The 25,352-nt window shown below is 39.7% G+C and overlaps 1 protein-coding gene across 2 annotated transcripts in view; it reads left to right on the forward strand.

Annotated features, from left to right (window-relative positions):
• Positions 1–25,352, forward strand: part of LOC122806611 (mucin-3A-like) — a 391,121-nt gene that overhangs the window by 343,421 nt on the left and 22,348 nt on the right. For both annotated transcript variants that reach the window (XM_044077178.1, XM_044077177.1), the window contains exons 18-19: positions 6,764–6,903; positions 7,467–7,579. In XM_044077178.1, coding sequence (XP_043933113.1) covers positions 6,764–6,903; positions 7,467–7,579 — 253 coding nt within the window. The remainder of the gene's footprint in view (positions 1–6,763; positions 6,904–7,466; positions 7,580–25,352) is intronic.

The following is a 25,352-nucleotide window of genomic DNA, read 5'->3' on the forward strand; positions in this document are numbered from 1 at the left end:
AGATTACTTAGGCCTACTACACATTAGAGAGTTTAATTTTTTTGTGTTTAAATTTATCTCAGTTAATAAAAGCAGGTAAATAAAAGTCCCTGACTGTTCTAGGGAGGTGGCATTACTACCATTCGAGGAAAAAAACCTAGGCAACTGTGGAATTTGGCCAGCCTTCCCTGGGAAGTGTTGGTGTGTGTGTGTGTGTGTGTGTGTGTGTGTGTGTGTGTGTGTGTGTGTGTGTGTGAGTGAGTGAGTGAGTGAGTGAGTGAGTGAGTGAGTGAGTGAGTGAGTGAGTGAGAGAGATGTGGGGAGAGAAACAGCGAGAGAGAGAGAGAGAGAGAGAGAGAATGTATATATATATATATATATATATATATATATATATATATATATATATATATATATATATATATATATATATATATATATATATATATATATATATATATAAAATACTTCACGCGAAAGGCAGTTACCATGGGTAAAGGGACACTGGAAGATGTTGATTCACAGAGAGAGCAGTGAGAAAGGGGCCCAGTATGCTTGGCTAAAGACTCAGCTTTGTAAGAGCCCTGTGTGCAGTCTTGTCAAGATGTGGAAGCTGGATGCCCATACACAGGACAACACTACACATTCTCTTAATCATTTGTATGCCATCTTATTAAAATAGATGGGTGTGCACTTTTTTGCTCAACTAAAACCATAATGATGCTTTAGATAAATAAAACACAGCATACTTATAGCTACCCTTGGTTGGCAGTGGTGAGATTCAAACCCCATAGGAGCAAGTCATCTTGACATCACACTTGATGGTTTCCCACCATCTGGGTGTATTACTGGTGGCGGTGGTACTAGCCCTCAATCATGAGATATAGTATATAAGCATATAGATTTCAGTAGGTTAAGAGCAGAACTGTCGTTAGCTATCATGGTACCCACCTAAACTGGGAGATGATGGAAAAAAGTATTCTGACAATTAAGGACCAAAACATTTTTTCTCGTTTGAAAACTAGCAAACTGCTTGCTACAAAAATAAAAGTGGCTTGGTACAAACAAATACCAATGAAGTAATTTAGCCATAACCACAAATGCAGTATTGGGTTTACTTCTGAATGCTGGTATTGAACTACCGTCTGATCAGCATCTACTGATCGTACCCCCTAACACCTTGCACCTCTTTGCTCCACCCTAACTACAAATATGTTGTGTTTTACTTATTAATGCATAATTATGGTTGCAGCTGAGCAAAATCATCGATGGTTGGGCTAAGAAGCATTGCTTTATTTTTGTGCAATCTGAGTTAGCATTTATAAATTTGGGGGGTTAGGGTGCAATGTTGGTGCAGACAGAGTTGGCATCACTTAAATGATATAAATCCATTATTAAATCATGTTGCTATTTCATAAGTATTTTAAGTTTAAATTAAATGCATGTGGGTTAAGAAAAGAGGGTGGTATAAAATTAAGTGCAGAATTGTGCTTTGTAGAAAAGCAAGTACCATGTTCATATTTGTGTTGTTACAAAATGTAAGTGGTTTTAAGGGCATACCTGTATAAGGCTGGATTCATTATTCTGCCATTCATAACATCCCAACTCTAACAAATAATTAAAATGTTCAGTCATTTATTAAAAGCAACTCTATAGTCATTGAATCATGTAGTAGGTGCACATAAAGCAATATATATATATATATATATATATATATATATATATATATATATATATACATATATCTATATATATATATATATATATATATATATATATATATATATATATATATATATTAATATACTGCAAGCAACCTCCACCCCCCAACACAACCCAAATGACACATAGCCAACAGACTCAGTGTACCAATAAACCACAGCCCATAAGGCAAACCAGCGTACACAACACACTAGTCATAGGTGACTCTATAGTGAGGCACACTGATATCCCATTCACCAGACTAAACAAGGAGAAGGTTACTGTCAGCTGCCTGTTAGGTGCCAGGATCCACCACATAACCCACGCACTCAGGTCACTCCACAACAAGAAAAAATATGACTCTGTCATTGTCCATGTTGGTGTGAATGACCTGAGATGTACTTTCCTGGACTACATGAAAAGAGACATGGAAGAGCTCTCCAATCTTGTAGCCCAGGCAGGTATGACCCTAGCCCTGAGTAGCATCCTGCCATCGCCCGGTATGATACTGCAGTACAAGGACAAAATGATTGACTTCAACAATTGGCTAAGTTTCTGGTGTTATTCTAAGGGGATCCAGTATCTCTCTGCCTGGGACGACATGGTCGACAGACCACGATGCTTTGCCAGAGATGGCCTGCACCTGTCGCCCCTGGGATTCCGGATACTGGCTAAGGCTCTTGCCGCCCCTATAGTGCATTTTTTAGGCAACATTTAAATGATAAATTCACCACCGTAACAGAAACAGGCAAGCAAAAACTGAGGGTAATGCTACTCCATGCTAGAAGTCTAAATTTCAAAATGCACTCACTAGAGGCACTCCTTAAAATGGAGAACATCGATATCTGTGTAGTGACTGAGACCTGGTTCAAGAATCTAGAAAGCACCCCTGCATTACCAGGCTATATATCATACCAGAATTTTCGGCTATCTAACCTGAACCAGAACACCAAAGGTGGAGGTGTGTCCATATTCATTAAGGATATCCACACCTCCAGGCTAGTTGCGCAGCATAATGCATCCGAGGTTATGAAATTGCAACTATCTCTGGGCAAAACTGCAATCCAAATTGTAGCTTGCTACAGATCCCTCACCATGCCCCAGGATTCCCACTCCTCTTTTCTTGACATACTGGAGAATATGAGGGTTCAACCAAACACCCTAATAATGGGCGATTTCAACTATCCCACCATTAACTGGGAAAACTACTCATGTACCAACTCCTTCACTCAGCGCTTTCTGGAATTCATAAATTCCACTGCCCTGGATCAACTTATCCACACCCCACCAGGGGCAACAATATCCTAGACCTAGTCATTACCAACATGAGTGACCGGTGTTCCACACCTGAAATCAACTCCTCATTGGTCAGATCTGACCATAAGCTAATCACCCTAGATATCCTCATCCCATCCCCACCCACCATTAAGGAAACCGTGGTAAAAAATTTCTCCAAAGCCAACTTCATGCTTCTTAAGACAGAAGTGGTGAACTTCATGACACCCATGCAGATGGACAATACAGTTACAACTTCTGAATCCTACACAATTGCACTCTATAAGCACTTACATGAGTGCATGGATAGTGCTATCCCAAGCAGAACCAAGATGCTATCCTCCAAAAAAAGGAAGACAATCTGGTTGTCCCCTGCCATAAACAAACTCTACAACAGAAGGAAGAAACTGCTGCAAAAGAGAGTAAAATCCCATGAGTATAGGAGCTGCCTGGTCAGCCTCAGTAAGAAGCTGAGATCACTTATAAGATCCTCCAAAGCTAGCTACGAAAACAAAATCGCCACTGATTCTAAGGGCAACCACAAAGCATTCTATAGCTATGTCAAGAATCTCAATGGCAATACCCAGATCTGCTCTGAGTTACAGCACAACAGCATGAAAATTACAAAACCAACTGATATTGCCAACATCTTGGCAGGTAGGTTCAGTGCTAACTTTATCCCCCTCTCACCCCCTAAAGGGCCCATATCTATACAGGAAGAATGCAGAGTCCCTGTAATCACATCTATGCAGGTAAAAGCTGCACTCTCTAAAACCAAAACCACAGCATCCATGGGACCGGACAACATCCCAGGCTGTGTTTTACAAGAACTTCAGAATGAACCTGCTCCCCACCTAAGCACCATGTTCACTCATAGTCTCATGTCAGGCTTTGTGCCCACTGAATGGCGCACAGCAACAGTTATCCCACTTCATAAAGGGGAGTCACCACTGGTCCTGGGAACTATCGCCCTATTAGCCTGACGAGCCTGGTCTACAAGGCCATGGAATGTATCATCATGGAACTCATAAACAAAGACATTGGTAACCTCCAAACTCTGGACCCCACCCAGTTCAGGTTTGTGAAAGGCAGATCATGCCTTCTGAACCTGATCAACTTCTTTGAGGCAGTCACGAAAGCCGTAGATGAGGGTAAGGTGGTTCACACAGCCTATCTTGACCTCACCAAGGCTTTCAACACCATCCCCCATTCTGGAATTATAGCTAAACTCACTAAACTAGGTAAAAATCCCTACGTTACAAGATGGGTTGCCAACTGGCTCACTGACAGAACCCACACTGTAAAAGTTGCAGACTCCAAATCTGACTTCAAACCAATGACAAGTGGAGGACCACAGGGTTTAGTCCTGGGACCTCTCCTGTTTGGTATCTACTTCTCTGAAGTACAGGCTAACACAGAAGGCCTCTGGCTAATTAAGTTTGCAGATGACTGCAAGCTAGGAGCCATAATAGAATCCCCAAAGGATGTGGACATCCTACAGAAGGGCCTCACTGAGACAGATGCCTGGTGTCAGAGGCATGGCCTCAAGTTCAATGCCAAAAAGTGCATTGTCATCCCCTTTGGTAAAAACTCTGTACCCATGAACTACCACATAAACAGCAGTCTACTTAATGCCGAATGTGTGATAAGAGACCTTGGGACCCAGGTGGACAGTAATCTCTCCTTTGATAATCACATCGCCACAGTAGTCAGGAAATCCTTCTATGTGGCACACCTCATTACAAAAGGGTTCTCATCCAGGAAAAAAAAGAGGTCCTTGTTCCCCTCTACTCGGCACTCATTAGACCCATTATAGAGTACAACACCCCTTTTGGAATGTACCTCACAAGACATATGCAGCAGCTGGAAAGGCCACAGAAGTACCTCACAAAGAGGATTACTGGCCTCAAAGAGATGCCCTACACTGACCGTCTCAAAAAACTCCAGCTTTACTCTGTAGCATATTGCCCACTCCAAAGAGATCTCTGCCTAACATATAAAGCTATGTTAAACCCAGAGCTGTTGGGCATGCTACACCTTAAGAAATCCCAATCCCTCTGAGCTACACTCTCACTCACAGGAAATTAACTTTCTTGGGTGGCGTAAGCCAGGAAACCTGATAGCCTAGTACCTACCTAGGAACCTATGAACATATATATATATATATATATATATATATATATATATATATATATATATAAATATCTCAGTATACATCTTGAAGCATGAACAGTTGTTATTTTTTTGAACGTCAGTTCCAAGGCTTGAATATTTTAAATTCCACTCCTTGCACCAATTTATCCCCCAGTGCCTTTTGATCAGGTAACATTGTTTACAGTTATTAAAATAAAATTCCAGTTTCATAAGCTAGCCATTAAAATGAGTATAACTGGCTGTTAGTTAATTGGTTAGCTGATTATAGTTATAATGAGGAAAGTGGCTCATTGATTAACATCTCTGCCTTTCAGCTTCAGGGTCTGGGGTCCAGTCCAGATCACTGTCTAAATGATGTTTGCATGTTCTTCCTGGGAATGCATGTGGTGTCTCTGGGTACTACAGTTTTTGCCGCCACTCAAAAACATGCTGGTTGATGGCTACTCTAAAGTTTCCATATATATTGCAAGTACCCTTTGACAGAGGTCATGGGTGAAAAGTGCCCATGATTAAAAGTTTGTTTTCCTGTTTAACAAATGCATAAATTATAGGAATACTGGCAATTTTATAAGTAGTAACAAATGACAAAAATAAATATGATGAATCAATGCTCAGGCCTAAAATGCCAAAATACATATTTTTCCAGTATTGTGACAGTTTAGATTTTGGAATTTTTTGGCATTTTTCTCAGAAAAAAATAATAACTCGGTGTCCTTGCATGTGATTGCAAACATCTATAAACAAAATATAAAATCAGCAAAGTCCAATAGGGCGATCACTATAGTGAAAAGTCTGGATCACCAAGATTGTTGTAAGGCGCAACCTGGATAACTGAATGGGAAACAGAAAATACACCCCTGGGATTCCACCTGTGTCACTACTGGACAGGGGATTTAGGTGCTGACTTGTCTAAACATGGGCTAAACTCTTAGCTAGGCTTATAAGGGCCTGAGAGCCAATAGTCTAGTAACCTATGATCCCATGATCCTATGATCCTAATGTCCAGGGCAGGGGAACTCCTTGCCCTAGCAAGGTCCATTACTTATCCACAGCATCCTTCATGGAAGACATTATTGCATTTAGAAAATGGTAACGATTTAGTGAATATAAACCATTTGGGTTGTATTGTTTATGATCTGCATTACTTTACTAACAGATTTCCAAATTTTGATAAAAAGTGGTTTATAATAAAAGTAATGAATATTTCTCAATCTAAATAAGTAACAATGAATCCTGGTAAGATTCTATTTGTATTTAAATCCATCTTTCTAATGCTTGCACATTTATAGTATATCCATTATGTTATTTAATTAAACTGTAGCAACAAGAAAATTTAGTAACACCTTATAAAATGCTGATATATAGTTCTTGTACTATATATGTTTACAGTTCCATCATTAAGCATTTAACAAAAGCAGGCAATTTAAGTAGCATCAATGGTATTCCACCAAGTTACATTTATTTTAGTTATGTGTAGTTTGTGTTAACTGTGCTAATGAGCAAAAGCTGTTCTAAAGGCAAGTTTAAATTATGTGCTTCATAGATACAATGCATGTATAAAAAAAACTTCGGCAAATAACATTAGTAAACATGCATAAATATATTCAGCTGTCATATGACATCATTGTTATTTACTAATATCTACATTTTACAGGAGTGGATCTGTTATTGCCGATATTCAGACCATGTATAACTCACGCTTTTCCACCCGAGCTGAAGTGGTGCAACAAATCTACAACAATGCCGACGTACTTCAGAAAAATGGTCTTAGTCTGGATACATCCTCCCTGATGAGTATGTTTTATAATCCCTTTGAAAATGAAGTATTTTTAGCAAAAAAAAAAGAGAATGAACTGACACAATCTGGGAATGCATAACAACATGGCTGCACACAATTACCTAATTTTAATTCCATTAAGTTAAGAATTTATGCTCAGTGCAATTTTCTCAGACCAACACAGAGTTAAATTTATTCTATCATATCTTGTTTTCTAAACCTAAATTCCAACAACTAAGTGTCTATCAACAGAGAATATATCCATAAATATTGCAGTTAGATTACAAGGGAAACGCTAATATAATTAAGTAGAAACACATATGAAACATATACAACACACACACACACACACACACACACACACACACACACACACACACACACACACACACACACACACACACACACACACACACACAAACACATATGCATAAAATGTCACTTCCTAAATTCTAAGAGGTATACCCACTTTGTATTTGTAATCTCGTACCATTCCATCACATTATATCCAGTTTTGACAGAGACTGAAACATGTAATAACATAGATGCAGTAATTACCTTTTCTTATTTTTATTTTTAGGTTCTGAACCTTTACATTATCCTCCTGATAACAGGCCTTTCCCAGGGTTTGCAGTTGCTATCATTGTGATGTGTGGTTTGGCAATTATTTTAGCCCCAGTAGTAGCATTCGTGGTAAGTGGTCATCAGTCTTCATCATTCACTAACACTTTATTTTATGTTTACTAGCCATTATTAAGGAGTATGTACACCTCTGATAGTGAAAAAAGAAGTGTAATAAAGCAGCTCAGCGTGACTGACCAAAACTGCTGTTCAGCAATATGAACATTTCTAGTATTATCACAATGAATTTAATACACAGTGTTCACAACGTGAGGCTGCAGAGTGTAGCATTCACAGAAGTCTATCACAAAAGGCCATAGGGTGCCCACCTTAAGGAGTGAGATTTTGTTCCTGTTATCAGGATTTAAAAGCTCAGAATTCTGGGTGTAACATAGTCCAGACTGAATGAAACTGCCTACTAGGTAGGAACACCTTATAATGTGTTTTAGATGACAGTGACAGACTGGGAGATTCATTAAATTGCCATGGAATAAAACTGAGCTGCAGCTAATAATTATGGAACTGTAAACAGTATTAGCATGCATGTGAAGAAAAATATATAATTAAAGGTAAGTAGGATTCAATGGGAAAAAGCAGTACAAGAAATAAAGCAAAATATAAAATCCCCCCCCATTAATATTCAAAAATGTGCACAATGATTGGTCAGCGTGCATGTTGTAAATCAGAGTTATAGTAATGGAAAAAGGTCCGGTTGCCTGAACTTTTTCCATTATTATAACTCTTTTTTTACAGCAACGAAGAAAGCAAGATCTCTGTTGCTTCACACTGTCTCACTATGTTAAACATGTTTAACATAGCGAGACAGCTTTAAAAAAAGCAACGGAGATTCTCTTTAACATAGCAAACTTTTTCCATTATTATAACTCTTTTTTTACAGCAACGGAGAAATCAAGATCTCTGTTGCTTCACACTGTCTCGCTATGTTAAACATGTTTAACATAGCAAGACAGTTTGTAAAAACAACGGAGATCTTGCTTTCTCCGTTGCTTTTTTGAAAACTGTCTCGCTATGTTAAATGGGTTTAACATAGCGAGACAGCTTTAAAAAAGCAACGGAGATTCTCAGTTGCTTTTTTTAAAGCTGTCTCGCTTTGTTAAACCCATTTAACATAGCAAAACAGTTTTTAAAAAGCAACGGAGATCTTGCTTTCTCCGTTGCTTTTGCCCACAGCTCTGATGTACTGCGTAGGCATACGCATGCGCAGTACATCAGAACTGCCGCAGAATACCAGACAGCTGCAAAAGGGCAGCAAGGAGGCATTATACAATGCCATTATTTAACTCATTCACTCCGGAGCAGCTCAGGAAAAGCTGCCTGCTTAATTCCACCATAGGAACAACAGTGCAGCCTGAGCTCATTTTCAGAAAATCCATTTGTAATACCATACAGAAAACAAATGTTCATAACTCTTTAACTATAAGAGCTAGACTAAAAATGTAAACGCGAAAGTTGTTCAGCAGACACTGACATTTCCAACAGTGTAAATGTTGATAGTGTATATCAAAGTCATTATTAAATATTTGGCAAGGAATGCTGATATTGTGTATATTTTTTACATTTTTGGAAAAACAAAGCATAATATCTTGGTCAATGTACCATGCAAACCCATACAATTTGATTGTAATTTGTTAGTATGAATGTCAGCTTTAAAATGATACATTAACCATTACTGTGTGATGTTCCTTTCTTGAGATATTCACAGAAATATGATTAATATATTATTTTTCATAATTGATAAATAAAGCATAATATCTTATCACCTGTAACAGACAGAGCCTACATATCAGTGTAGAAGTTGTGCATCTGAATGTCAGCTTCAAAATGATGCATCATTTGTGTGAGCACCATGCTCCCTTGCAAAAATATGGGCATAATAATGAAAAGTATTGTAAATGTATAATTTTCATAATCGTACAAGACTAAACAAACTGTGATATCTGTACATGTGTAGAGTGCACAAACACAGTTCTTTTACCATGTTGTAAGGAGTAACACTGTCTTCAAAATTAGGTATTACTTGGCACACTGACAGGCTCCCTTGCAAAGTTATTTACCAAAATATGAAAAAAATAATAATTTCCATAACCTGATTCCAAACAAACTTTGATATCTGCACATGTGTCCAACATACAGGCACAATTATTTTACCGTGTTGGAACCAGCAATACTGTCATCAAAATGAGATATTACTTGGCACATTCAGATGGCTCCCTTGTAAAGTTATTTACCAAAATATGGAAAAAAATCATAATTTTCATAACCCATGTCCGAAACAAAGTTTAATAAATGCATATGAGTACAACATACAGACACCATGTTAGAATTATCAATACTGTTTTCAAAATGAGGTATTACTTAGCACAGTCAGATGTTCCCTTGCAAAGTTATTTACCAAAATATGAAAAACAAATCATAACTTCCATAACCTAAGTCTGAAACGAACTTTGATATCTGCACATGAGTACAACATACAGGCACCATTCTTTTACCATGTTGGAACTGTCAATACTGTCTTCAAAATGAGGTATTTCTTGGCACACTGACATGCTCCCTTGCAAAGTTATTTAGCAAAATATGAAAAAAAATTAAATTTCCATAACCTAAGTCCGAAACAAACTTTGATATCTGCACATGTGTCAAACATACAGGCACAATTCTTTTACCATGTTGGAACCAGCAGTACTGTCTTCAGAATGAGATATTACTTGGCACATTCAGATGCTCCCTTGCAAAGTTATTTACCAAAATATGAAAAAAAAAATCATAATTTCCATAACAGTTATTTGCCAAGCTCAGAGAAATGAATTTTACACAACACATTTCATAATAGTGTTTTACTTACTATACTGGTCCGACTTGGTCATGGGTGTTTTCCATTCTTCTCACAAGCTGCATGTTAGCAATCTTGCATGGCTCTCCTCACGCCATTGTGGAGGATGGTCAAGAACAACACAATGCCCTCCTCAGTCAGGTGAATGCCATCCCTTCTGAACAGGTGAACATCTTCCATGGTGATGCCATTATGGCAGACTGTAGATCCACCGGCCTTGTGCATCAAGCCATGCATGAACGCATTCTGTAAACGTCTGAACAGCAGAAGACAGTCTTACCTTACCTGAAATAAAGTATGGGTGGACACTGACAAGCGTGCACAGCAAGGGCACATGTAAAGAGAAAAAGCAGGGTAAGGACCTCCACTCCACTAATATGCCAAGGACAGGCATGGGGCTCCAGATGTTGGTTATCTGAAGTGTCCCATAGCTGTACTGGCTAACCACTCAGACTGCTGATACCACTATGGTCTCATGACCTCCTTCAGTGTCAGCAGTCTGCCTTACCTCTGCCTTTTCTCTTTACATGTGCCCATTCAGCAATGGACCTAAGGGATGAGGGACTGAAGTAACTCACTAATTGCTGTCCTGACCTTCATACATTTACTACCCTGACCTACATACATTGACTACACCTTGAGGGAGGAAGATTGAGTGGAGAGCTGCATCAGGGCAACATGTCAAAAAGACCAAGACTGACCCAGGCTGTGTCTTTTTGCATGTGTCCTTCCCCGGAGAGAAACATTACATCACAGTGGCACACCCAAGCCCATGCTTACCTAGGACAGCAGCACTATGGGACTGAGCTGAAGGGTCTCCAAGTTCCCAACTGCGATCCAGGTGGATCACAAGATCCATGCTGGCTGGGTATGCCCCCCGCGATGTACCCACCAACCTAAGACCAGCTGGCAAAAAAGACTGAAGAGGGACCTTCCTGGCATTGGTGCTGAAGGGCTTGGCTGCTAACTGACATGGGGGCACAGAAAGGGCACATTTACACTGAAAAAACAAGTGAGGCACTCTGCTTTACCTCTGTCTTTTCCATTTAAATGTGTCCTTTCGGCAATGGCCATTAGGAGTGGAAGGGAGGAGCTAATGTAAACCCTGTTGCCCTGACCTACATACATTGACTACACCTGAGGGGAGGGAGACTAAGTGGAGAGCTACATCAAGGCAACATGTCAAAAGACCAAGACTGACCCAGGCTGTGTCTTTTTGCATGTGTCCTTTCCCGGAGGGAAACATTACATCACAGTGGCACACCCAAGGCCATGCTTAGCTTTGACAACAGCACTATGGGAGAAATTTATGGCCATGGTACTCGCCAAAGCATTCGACACACAGATTGACCTTGCAAGTCAGGCACCCCCATGATGGCTCAGCATGTTTACCCTTGCTGGCACAGTTTTGCATCTTGATTTACGCCATTTCACCGGAAAGTGAGAGCCATGCTCAAATCGGCTCACAGTCTCTGGGACAGTAATCTCAGTGCATCTTTTCCTCTTTGTGTAACTGGCAAGTAGATGTAAGCCTAGGTTCCTTTGGAACTGTAACTGTGTTGCTGGAATAGCATGTCCAGAGCGTGACAGTTGCTGATGTCTGATACATTCACGGAATATAATGAAAGCATTGACAATGGCCACATCCCATAAGAACCAGAACAAGTACAGCCACCATTTGCGGGCCTTTCTGGTACTGGGATACTGTGTCCTGAGCTGATCTGCTCGGTCCACCCCATTCATGTAACTGTTGTACATGTTTACAACTGGTGGACATGGCACTGATGCCTTTCTTCCATCACACTTTCTCCTGTATGTGCTGGAGACAGTTGACAGGAGGAATACTGGTTTGCTATCCTTCCATTCAGTAGCTAGCAGTGGTCCACTCTGCAATTGCTTGTAGTGGCCTTGAGCTGCTTTTCCAATGGCCTGTCTGTTGAATGTTAGAGGTCATCCTGACCTATTGTGCACATGGTTCCACAACAGTATAGATCATCTTTCAGCAATTGCTGTGCTAGTGGAACAGAGGTAAAGAAGTTATCAAAGTAAATGTGATGCTTCTTGCCAATCAGTCCCCTAGTTGTCAACCACAACTCTGTGTGCCAGCCTGACCTCTGTATTCTGCTCCATTTTTTCCAGTGTATACCTGGAATTCACATACATACCCATTGGTCGAGTCTGCCAACACCCACACCTTTACTGCCATACCTCTCGGGCTTACCAGGCATAAACTGTCTAAATGTCAAGCGTCCACAGAAGCCAACCATGGCTTTGTCTACAGCCACCTCACGATGCACATTGTAACGTGTCCTGCATGCATGAAGTACTGCATCCAGTATTGGCCATACGTGATGTAGCTTGTCATGACCCACAGAGCCCTGTGGTAGGCTCAGGCTGTTATCGTTGCAGTGGAAGTACTGCTGAATTTTTTCAAACCTATCTCTGGTCATGTACTCTGTTATTGGGAAGCGACTGTATACATGGTGCATTTCCCAGTACTGCCTCAATTCAGGAACATGTACAACAGACATGTATATTCTGACACCTAGAAATGTGCGTATGTCTCCTGGGCAAACAAGACTCGACCGCGTATCAACCTTGCCTGCTGCGGCCTGCCTCTGTGCAGCATAGTGATTTGTTTCATTAGCAATACGGGTGTATAGCTCCTCTGGAAACATCAAATTCAGGAAGTCCATCTCTGTGCTATCTGAGCCCAAATGATTTATTGGTCCTACTGGCCCCACAAATTCCTCAATGTTTAAAGTTTGGAGGTGTTTTTCCCACGTGATCTTACGTGGTGGGCATGCTCGGCATACCTGACTGGGTCGCAAGGAACAGTTGGGAATGGGAAGGGCTGAAGGGTTGAGAGATGGTGCTCTCTCAATGCCAGTAGCAACTGTACTGCTTGCAGTTGGTAGTGAACTGCTGACACATGCTCCCTGCTGAGGCACACCCATATTGTCTGACAAGGAGCTACTTGGACTCATATCTAGAGGATTTTCTCCATCCCAATCACCATACTCTGGACTACTTCCCACATCATGCACAGTCACAGGCACATCCACACCCTTGTCGGCACTTGCAGTGCCATGCACTATGGAGGACTGCATAGTTGTGTCAGTCAGACCACGTGCTTTTGTGAACACAGATAAAGGCAAGTCATCGTCTGCATCATACTCTGAATGCACTTGGTGGCCATTGTGTGTGGGCACCTTCCTTACGTGTGCAAGTGGCACCTCATCCTCACTGTCATGGTCAGTGTCATAATTACTGGTCATGTCTGCTTTGGCAACTCGTAGTGGTCTTTCAGGAATGACGGGCACAGGGGCATCATCCATATCACAGGCAATGGCCTTTTCACGCAGACGTGCGAGTGGAATGTCACCCTCTGAGTCATAATCATCATCCTCACTCTGGTTGGCATTATGTGGTACACCAAGGTGCATACCATTGTCTGAACCACTGCTACAACCATCACAGTCAGTTTCCTCACCCAACAGGAAAATGCTGCTTGCTTTCTCCTCAACAGATGGCATCTTTGGTGGTGGCTGTGTTGCTTTACACTTGAAATCACACCTGAAAAACACAATGCAATACAACATTCTGATGTAATATACTTGCACAGAGGCACGTGAAAAGCAATGCACCTATTTATATATATATATATATATATATATATATATATATATATATATATATATATATATATATGTATATATATATATATATATATATATATATATATCCATATATTTATATCTCCATCTATATATATCTACATACACATATAAATCTGTGTGTGTGTGTGTGTGTGTGTGTGTGTGTGTGTGTGTGTGTGTGTGTGTGTGTACATATATATATATATATATATATATATATATATATATATATATATATATATATATATATATATATATATATATATATATTTATATTTATGTCCCCAGCTACTTTACACCCTGGGTAGCTCACCCAACAGATATGCAAATAGTCTAACAGGTGAAATATGCCTCTGGTATCTCACCCACAAAGGGAGGTATACATTTAATGATAAATAAAAGAGCAAGACTATAATCAGTAACGCAACAGAATGACTTCACAGTTCAAAAGCACAGGGAATATTTTACCACAGCAGTGCAGAATAGTCTCAAATAAATACAACATATGAGTTTGGATATTGTCATTGCCTTATAGTTAAAAACAAGTTATGATTTTCTGTCAAATGAGAGGATGCAAAGCAGTCAATAATATATATATATATATATATATATATATTCAAATTCTTCATACAGTACACCACAAATCCTCTTATTCCAGCCACTTTCTCATGAAAAAACAGCAACTGAAGATGTAATGTCTACATTTTTCCTCCTAGACTGCTTACATTTCTTGCAATTGTATACATGACATAAATGAAAGTAGTGTGGAGGGGTGGAGGGGTGGGGGTGTATTGCAATCACTGCAAGTGGAGAAAGAGCCAAATGTGAGTTGTGCATTCATCAATGTGATAACGACTTCTACTTATGTGAATAACAGTGACAGCTGCTGACAGTTTAACCTGAAAAGTGACAATTATTTAATACTATATTGTAACTGCACTGTGCTAATGACTTGCAAAGTTATGTATGCCCAGACACAGGTGATAATTGCTGGCATTTATTATATTACTTTCTGCATGTGTTATGCAACACAGTCATAATCTGTTATAAGGCCATAGTCAGTCAAATAGTATAACACTTACATATTACTGTGCCCTTCCTCCCACCTAAATTCCACACATGACTGACAAAACCAAGAGAAATGCATAAAAATATGGTAGCTCCATGCTGTCAGTAGTCACTCTGTAATAACCTTTATCTTAGTCAGGCAACTACTCACTATAATCACTATAATCATACTAATAATAATAAGACACGCAGAAATGTCAAACTAGATAGCTTGTCTTCTGCCATTCACTTACTCAGCAAAAACAGTATAAAAGTTATTATTGAGCCCATCCTCCCACCTATTTGTTAGCAACATACCAAGCAATGAGGAATGAGTCATATTACAATTGTTTGTCTACATCACAAAATTCTGTGGAATAAACAGTAAATATCAAATACACGAACACAGGTGCAGACCATCATTCGCTAAGTAATATGGTCTGATACCCTTGTACTCCCATGCTGACCAATATTGAATCCCCTGGAAACACACCAGAAACTAAGCCAAGTTTTGAAGTCAATCATATAATGTCCAGGCAACAGACTCACACACACACCCGCACACACATTATGTGCTGTGGCACTGTGCCACCCACTACATATACAATGAAATTACCTATCTACATTTGTTTAACTACAATATTTTTCAGGTTATCTGCTAAGAAATTTCCAGTCCAAGCGAAAACAAAATCTTGTCTAATGCTGACTTTTCAGTGTGTGTGTGTGTGTGTGTGTGTGTGTGTGTGTGTATGTGTAACATCAACATGGCCCATACACACAACCCCTATTAATCACCAATTTTCTTGCCCGTTGCACCGTAAACATCAAAACCATGTCACAGTATATAGTACAACAGGTCAGAACCATGCCAGTTGATCTTCCCCTGTAATATTCCCTCTCTTTTATTAATAATATAAAAAAAGCTTTGCTTTTGCATGCCTAAACTATAAAATAAGCTACCTAAGGAGTGCTTCCAGATTACCACAAAGTGAACGGACGCCATAAATATATGTCAAGAATGAACTAAAAACAAAGTGCATAACATAACAATAAAACACAAAACATGAAAATGCAGAGGGAAATGAACACATTTCCTGAAACGTTGACATGCTAACGAAAGCTGAAAATAAGCCACATTTCCATAAACTAAGTCTGAGTATGCACAAACACCAAAATGCAACATCTCCCCAGCGGCCCCTTTCGCAGTCTGCCCTACTATGCACAAGCACCAGAATGCAACATTTCCATCAACAACCCCTTGAGCAGCCCTTCCAAGTATGCACGACAACCAACATGAAACATTAGCCCCAGTGACCTCATCAGTAGAGCCGAGTACACACAAGTTGTAAAATCAAACATTTGCCACATGACCCATGCAGTATAATGTGCACATACCAGTTCTCACCAACTACACATCGCCCACCTAGAAACCAGACTTATTTCCAAATGTTCTCTGTCTGCAATGTCACACTTTGTTGATATTAGCTTTGTAATAATTGTATATGTAGCTTTTCTCCCCTGGCCTCCATTGAAAACTGCCTCATTTTGGCCCAATGGACTTTCAACAAACTTCAGAAAATAAATGAAAAATGGTAGCATTCCTGCATATTTCCCCATTCTGAAGACAAACCACGAGAAGTTCATGAAATTAGTAGGGTTGTCTTTAGTGTCACTGTTACATAGTCTATAGTATTGGTGTTATTGAACCTGTAGTAATCACTGGTCTCATAACTATCTGCAATCCCTCACAGGTGGCATAATTATCTGTAATCCCTATCATAACACCTCCACCTGATTTTTTGTTAGAATGTCTGTAATAGTAAAAACATTTATACCCTGACAGAACTTGTTTGCAGTCATTGTTACAAACAGTAACACCATGAATATTGTGGGAATGTAGCTAGTTTCCCAATTAAAAAAAAATATACTCTCAATGCTTCGAACATTAATAACCATCAGAGATGTATCATATATATATATATATATATATATATATATATATATATATATATATATATATATATATATATATTAAGTAAGCAAATAAAAAAAAAAAACTTGTAATTCTGTCATCTGAAATTGCATGCTGCCACATAGAGCTAGAGGGCGACAAGGTTTGGCCTTTCTTCAGAATCTTCATACTGTCAGCCTTTGGCACTCAAGTCAGTATTCTTCTGACACATTTTTAGCTGCTGTTAGTCACCAACATTGATCAGTGGCAAAATCAATGCTCTTGGTTCTTTCAGGTATCTGAGATAAAGCCACAACTAGTGAGGGAAAAAAGACTGCAAATCAGGGACTTTCAATCCCTGAACAATTGAACAATCAAAAAGTTCATACAAAAATGTAGAGTACCAGAAGCCCAATGGTGTAACTATGTAGTACTCAGGAAAACCTGGAAAAGGAATACAAAGAGGCCTTTAGGAGAAATGAACAGGTAGGAGGTAGGGCAAAAGGGTACCATAGATGAAAAGGAAGACACTGGGGAAGCTAAGGACCAAACAGATCTATGAACTAAGTGTGAGTGTGTGCGTGTGCTGTGTGTTCACGGAGCAGACTACAGAGGTCAGGCTGGCACACAGAGTTGTGGTTGACTGCATGCGTGTTGTGTATGTGGGTATAAAGGATATACACCAAAAAAAGTTGGTGTAGTGTGCAGCAAAACACTAAAATCAGATAAATTGAAAATGTTCCACCAACAACTTTAATATGTTAAATTGACAATGGTTAGCTGATTTCATCCTTATGTAATGAACAGGACTTCATCAGAACCAAAAGTCCTGCTCCAACTCACTGCAGTACCTTAGTAATAGGTGCTAACCCTAAACTTAACACTGCACTTTCCGCCATCTGTAACGTTATACCTTACCTTCATAAAAACCTTCCTGTAGCACTACTACTACTACTATTACACAAGACACACTTGGACACAGAAACATACACAAAAACACACTAACATCACTATATATATCTCCTTACCGAATACTTACCTTAACTCTAAAATACACATACTCACAGACAAATATACAACACCTATCCCTCACTGATTTCCAACCACAACCTTGTCTCACATGCACGCACACACACACACACACACACACACACACACACACACACACACACACACACACACACACACACACACACACACACACACACACACACACACACACACACACACACACACACACAGACACACACACACACACATTATAACTCCCTCCAACCCCATTCACCTGCCTTGATGAAACAAACTTGAGGATATTTGGACCACTGAGCTATCCATACCATTGACATTAAACACCAGACACATGTTCTACCAAACACAGGGGACCCATATACATACATATATATGCATATATATTTCCTCCCTTTTAATACTTTTATTCTATTCTGAAATATAAACAATGTCATTTCATCCCCTTGCCTTCTCCTTTAATCTCCCAGTGTCACTGCTCAACAGAGGCACAGCAAAATAATGGGTATAGTTCCCCATATACTAAAGGTGTGCACAAAAACTATGGGCTAGGCTTGTAAATGCCCTCGGGCAGATAGCCTAGTATGAACCTATGAACCTATGAACCTAAGGACTTTCAACCAGGTAAGTCATTTAGTTTATACTTCGGAAAGAATTTTATCTGAAATTAATTTTTCTAACTCAATGTCTTGGTACAAAGTTTCAGTTACAGATATATCAATAAGATCTTTTATTAATCTTTTCATGCAGGGAATCCCACAACAGACACATGCTCCTAATAGGAGCAGACCCACCCAAATAGCAATCAAGATGTTCATTAGGATAGAACCCCACCCACCAAACAGATTCTGGAAAAAGTTCATCAGTGGGTTTGGGCCTGGTTCAGTCATGGCCGATACCTGCTGTATTACCTCTAGGTGGTCATTAATTTCATGTCGATTGTCTGGTATAAACGCACAGCATTCTTCTTTGATAAGCGCGCACGTACCACCTCTCGCCGCTAGGGTGAATTCAAGAGCTATTCGATTTTGTAGCACAACAGTTCTCATCGCATTCAGTTCATCAGTCACTAGTTCGAGAGCAGAAAAAGTTGCATTACTCATTACTTCGAGAAGTTACGACAGCTTTCTCAACTCCCAGATTGATTTGACTGCTCCATATGCTGGAAGTATTCCAGCCCAGGATATTACACTGTCACTCAAGTCCATATGAGTCAATTTTTGTCTATTCTTTACAGAATGATGGTCTTTCCAACCAGCTTCGATTTGTCCCACTGGATTTACAGGTTTTCCAATTGGACCTTCAGGTTTCCTGGCTACATCTCTCACATTTTGTATCTCACCCAGAGGTAATTCTGCAGTATGTCTTATGGCCGGAACCAGATAACCCAAAAAACAACTGCCGGACCAATTCTCAGGTAGCCATTTGTATGCCTTTTTCCCACAAACAAAATAACAGTTTTCTACTTTAGTACTGATGCAGGTTAATTCTGCATGAAACATTTTCTTGTCTATAATAGACAGTTGTTTAAGTAACACAGGATTTCTTTGCACTTCACTTAATGTTGTTTTCATTAAACTCAAATATGAATCATAATTCGTATTACAAACAGTGCCTCTATCTTTAACTTTAATGTAACATTTATAAGATATGGTTATATTACAGTTACTCCAACCCAATTGAAGTGTATCATTCTTATAGAAACATACAATTCCCTTCTGTGTGATAGGCAAATACAATGCAATTTTGTCTTGTGATCTTACAGATCCTGTATCAAAAAGTAAATTCTCCCAAGTCTCATTTATCCCCAAGGGGACAGCGGACATTAACAGTCCTCCATATGCTGTTGGTATAGCAGTACAAACCCAGCAATTTGAAATGTTCATAGTCTGTACATATACACGCTTCATAGCTAGGTATGTGTTAAAGTTCAGATGCCAGTCTATAGACAGTTCATCACATTTCTCCACTTTCACTTGTGTGGTTACATGTAGGAAAAAACACAACAAAAGGAAGGTCATCACAATCATAGTCAATAAATGCATAGTCAACAAGATGATTAAACAACATCTTTGGGGTTGATCTGTATTTTTACTCGTTTTGCTCTTGGCCATCCTGCCTTTGTTGTGCATCAGTCACAAAATGTTTATCAAGTTGAAAATTCTTTACCGGTTTACAGTGCATCAGATGGACCCAGGACGTCCTCTCAGCAGCTTTGACTGCAGTAGGCATTGCCAGCAGTACCTGGTACGGTCCTTCCCACTTCGGACTCACCCAATTCTTCCTCTTCGTAACCTTCAGCCACACCCAGGTCCCCGGAGTCAGCACTGCTTCCAACGGTCTGGTCTGTCTTTTATCTGAAAAAGAGTTCAACTGCAAAACAGCTTTATTTGTTAACAGTTTTCTCATGTAGCTAGCTAATGAGCTGTCAGCCTCTAGTTCTGCAGGCATGAGAGCTTTCCACTGTGGCACATAATATGCCCTTCCAAATATCATTTCAAAGGGAGTCAAACACTTTACATTTGGAACTGTTCTCATGTTCAGCAGTGCCAAAGGCAGACAGCAAATCCAGTTTTTCTGTGTCTCGCTCACTAGCTTCCTCAATTTGCTTTTTAGAATTCCATTGTACCTTTCCACCAGTCCTGCAGACTGTGGGTGGTAAGCACAATGATTCTTTAAGGAGATTCCAAAGAATCTCCCAAGCTGGTGGATCATCTGATTAACAAAATGTGTCCCATTGTCACTATAAATCCTTTCTGGTATGCCAAATCTAGGAATTATTTCTTTTACTAGGGCTTTTGCCACTGTTGCTGCATCCGGATTTTTAGTTGGAAAAGCTTCTACCCATTTAGAAAACATATCTATAATTACTAAACAGTATTTTTTCCCTTCACATTTATTCAACTCTATGAAATCCATACAAATAGTGTGGAACGGATATGGTGGTGTAGGAAAACTCCCTTGCTTGGGTTTGAATGCCCCTTGTGCATGGTGTTTGTTACAAGTATGGCATGCTGCACAAAATTTTTTTGTATAATTTATGAATCCATATGTTTGGAATATTCGATTTACTAACTGTACCATCCCCCCTGTTGAGACATGGCACTGCCCATGGCTCAACAAAGCTGCATATCTAAATAAATTAGACGGTAATATTGTTTTTTTCTCTTTGGAGACATACAGTCCATTTTCAAGGATTGCACCTCGTTTCTCCCATTTTTGTTTCTCTGCTTTTGTAGTGAGTGTCTGCATTGTTTTTTACATTTCTAGATCTAAAATCTCAGAGGGTTGTAATTCCTCGGTTAAAAGTAAAGTTTCTGAGTCTGAGGCTGCTTGCTTTGCAGCTGCATCAGCTTTTGCATTTCCTTTTGAAGTTCTATCCTGTTGTTTTGTATGAGCTGAACATTTACAAATAGCTACTTTAGTAGGTAACTGAATAGAATCTAATAGGTTCAAAATAAGTTGCGCATGATTAATCGGTTTACCATTAGATGTTATCATTCCATTGTTGCGCAAAAACATGCACTGTAGAGAAAGCATACTGACTGTCAGTATATATGTTCACACATTTATCTTTCGCTAGAGTGCAAGCCCGTGTTAAAGCTATCAATTCTGCTGCTTGAGCAGATAGGTTATGCTGTAAAGGTTGGGCTTCTAAGATCTCTGTATCTGTAACTACTGCATACCCCACTAGATTTTTCCCTGTAGGACCCCTTCTGCACAAGCCATCCACGTAAAATATCACCTCGGCATCATCCAAGGGCATATCAGTGAGATCTTGTCTGGGCAAAGTTGTTTGCTCAATTTCCTGCAGGCAGCTGTGCGGCGTGCCATCCACAGGGGTTGGAAGTAACGTTGACGGGTTTAAAGTTGTACAACGTTCAATTACCATATGAGGTTGGCTCAGCAGTATAGTCATACATGAAAGATGTCTAGCAGGAGAAAGATATGCTATTTTTTCTTGCAGTAAAATTATCACGACTGCATGAGGCACTCTCAATGTGAGAGGGTGGAATAACACCACTGAGGCTGAAGCCTGTACTGCCATTGCAGCTGCGACCACTGCTTGCACACAGTGAGGCAACCACTGTGCCACTGGGTCTAACTGTGATGAATAGTAAGCTATGGGGCGTTGCTTATCCCCATGCTGTTGCGTCAAAACTGACATCATATATCCCTGTTTACAATCTACGGTCTGAAAGAATCGTTTGTGGTAATTCGGAAGTCCTAAAACTAATGAAGAAGCTATCAATTGTTTTAGTCTGCAGAAAGCTGTTTCTGCTTCGGGTGTCCATTGTAATAAATCTTGTGCTGCCATTGGTGTTTTATATATTAAATCAGCCAGTGGAGCAGATTCTAAATCATAGTTTGATATCCAGCTTCGACAAAAATTAGTTGTTCCCAAGAAGGACATCATTTCCTTCTTGGTTGCTGGTTTAGGTGTTTGTAAAATTGCTGTTTTTCTGTCTTCGTCTAATATTTTACCTTCATTGGATATTACATATCCTAGGTATCTAACCTGTTTTTTCCAAAGTTGTAACTTACTTTTGTTTACTTTATGTCCTTGTGCTGCTAAGAATTTTAATAACGCTATCGTATCCTCCCTGCATTGATGCTGGGTAGGGGCTGCTAGCAAGATGTCATCTACATAAAGAAGAATCTGACTACCTCCTGGCGGGGTAAAACCTGCCAGGTTGCCAGCCATTTCTTGTGCAAATATTGTTGGACTTTCACAATATCCCTGTGGTAGCCGAGTATAGGTATACCTTTTACCCTGAAATGTAAATGCAAACCAATACTGGCTATCAGGATGTATAGGTATTGAAAAGAAAGCATTGCTTATGTCTACTACAGTGAAATATTTTTGTTGCGGCTTTAAATCATTCAACAAGGTGTGTGGGTCTGGCACCGTAGGTGCTCTGGGTATTATTGCATTGTTTACAGCTTGTAAATCCTGTACCATCCGCCATTCCCCATTTGCTTTTTTAACAGGAAATAGAGGGGTATTACATGGTGAATCAAGAGATTCTACCAGTACTCCTTCCTTGAGTAATGCTGCTATTATAGGCTTGATTCCTTGCTCTGCATCTTTCCTCAAGGGGTATTGTCTTTTTTGTGGTCTAAATGCTGATTTTGGTGTAATAGTAACTGGTCCTGCTGTTCAAATAAATCCTACATCTGATTTGCCTGCTGACCAAAGAATCTCTGGTATATCACACAAGGCTTTTTCTTCTTCTTCTAATAAGAACGCTAATCAGCTGTCTTCACTAGTTTGTAAGTGTACAGCTGGATGTGTCTGTGTTAGCCAATTCAATTTCTGTTTTTGTATTCCCTGCTCTGATAATTCTAAATCAGTTTGTTTTTCCCATCTTGTTACTTTTTCTCCTAAATCTGCCCATTTCATATTCTTGTTTTTTGTTAAGCTGACATGCGGTAGTCGATTAGATTTGTACAGTGTCATGAATTCCTGAGGTAATGAACAGCTTACCACACTATTTCCCTCAGTATCTCAATACAAGGTTCGTAATACTAATCTGTTAGCAGGATTTTTGAATAATTCTTGCTCATATTCTTTATCAGGTCCTGGCATGCTACAGTAGTATAGAGTATAGTGTAACAAATGCTGTCGGTCAGTGTCAAGGGAGGGGGCCTTACTGATGGCTACGTTCATCAGTTCCTCGGTTACTGCCCCTGGACCAGTCATAACTAGGTCCTGGCTGTACCAGTAAAAAGTCTCACCCTCCGGTCGCACCACAAAAGTATCCATTTGTCTTTGTGCCTCCATACCCTGCATGGTGGGAACTACCGCTATGCCAAATATCTGCATAAGATCTCTTCCCAGTAGGTTTACTGGACATTTTGCAGAAACTACGATTTTACTTTTCTGAGTCATACCTGAAACAGGGTCAGATATTGCTATATCATGGGAGAGTGGCTCCCTATATAGCTGTCCGTTTGCTGCTTTTACTAATATATAATCAGGTGATTCAGAATATTCTGGTAACTTGGAGGGGTATATCAAAGTCTGTGATGCTCCTGAGTCACACAGGAATTTTACTTCCCTCCCCTCCACCAGAAGTGTGACTTCCGGTTTTGTGTCTGCCAGATAGAGCTCCAAGCTCAGTAATGCCAAATCTAAAATTTCACTTTCTTCATCCTCCATATCTACTTGCACTTCCTCTATTCCTTCTACTACATTTACATTTTTTCTTTGTTTGTTAGCTTTTCCTGATGATTTCTGACTTTCATCACTATCATATAGTTAGTCCTCATCATCCTTGCTTTCTGTAGTCACCTTTTTATTCTGCCTGCAATCCCTCGCTAAATGTCCTTTCTTTCTGCACTTAAAGCACTCACCTTTCTTTTTTCTCTCTTCAAAATCTTCTGACCATTTGTCAGATTGTCTGTTTCCCTGGGCATTTTTCTTACCCTTTTTACCGGACTGTACTACAAAAACCTCAGCCCCATCTTCAGCAGTGAAGACTTGTGTCTTCTTTTTCTTTTTACTATTGAAGTGTCTTTCGGCATGTCTAGCATATTCAAGTAAGGCTTGTAGCCTACTTGTTCAATGATCTATCATATGCTTCGTAATGAAGCTACTGATAGGTGCAATGCAACCTTTCAAAAACGCATTTTTCAGTTGCTGTTCATATGAGGTATCATGTGTCTGATTTTCAGGAATAGCCATACCACTATGGTTATTGAAACATTCCAATAATCTACCATAATACCCATCTACAGTTTCATTCTCTTGTTGTATGCATTGGTTAATGCAAGTCCAATCTGCTCTAGGTTTCCATTTTTTTGGAAATTCGGTCTGTAAGACCTTTTACTCTGTTGTCTAGTTCTGCGTCACTATGTGGGAGTGGTTTAATCTCTGCAATTCGAGGATTCCAGGTGCCACAAATCATGTGCCAGTCTGGACCCACAATTTGTCTAACTACCTTTTCTACTTCTTCCCCATTTAAGTGGTAACTTAGTCTCATACCTTGTAAATCTTGTAAAAACTTCGTGTAATTGACTTTTGGATGGGGGATTCCCTCTGTAGCTTTCCGAATATCTTCCGGTGTCCATGGTCTGTACACTAGAAGAGTTGGGTCCTGCCCTTCCTGTCCTGCTTGAGGATTTGGTACCTCGATAAATGGACAGATTTCTTCCTCATTTTCCTCTTGTGTGTTTTTTCCTATTTGATACGAGTCTGTGTCCCCAAGTGTTTTACATGTCCGGGACCTAGTTTCTATAGGATCTCTAACAAATGGTTTTAGTGTCATTGTGACATCAGGATAACGTGGACGTGGACCAGCTTGTCCA

Source organism: Protopterus annectens, chromosome 7.part0 (genome assembly GCF_019279795.1).
Source record: "Protopterus annectens isolate FY-2018-M chromosome 7.part0, PAN1.0, whole genome shotgun sequence".
Taxonomy (NCBI): domain Eukaryota; kingdom Metazoa; phylum Chordata; order Ceratodontiformes; family Protopteridae; genus Protopterus; species Protopterus annectens.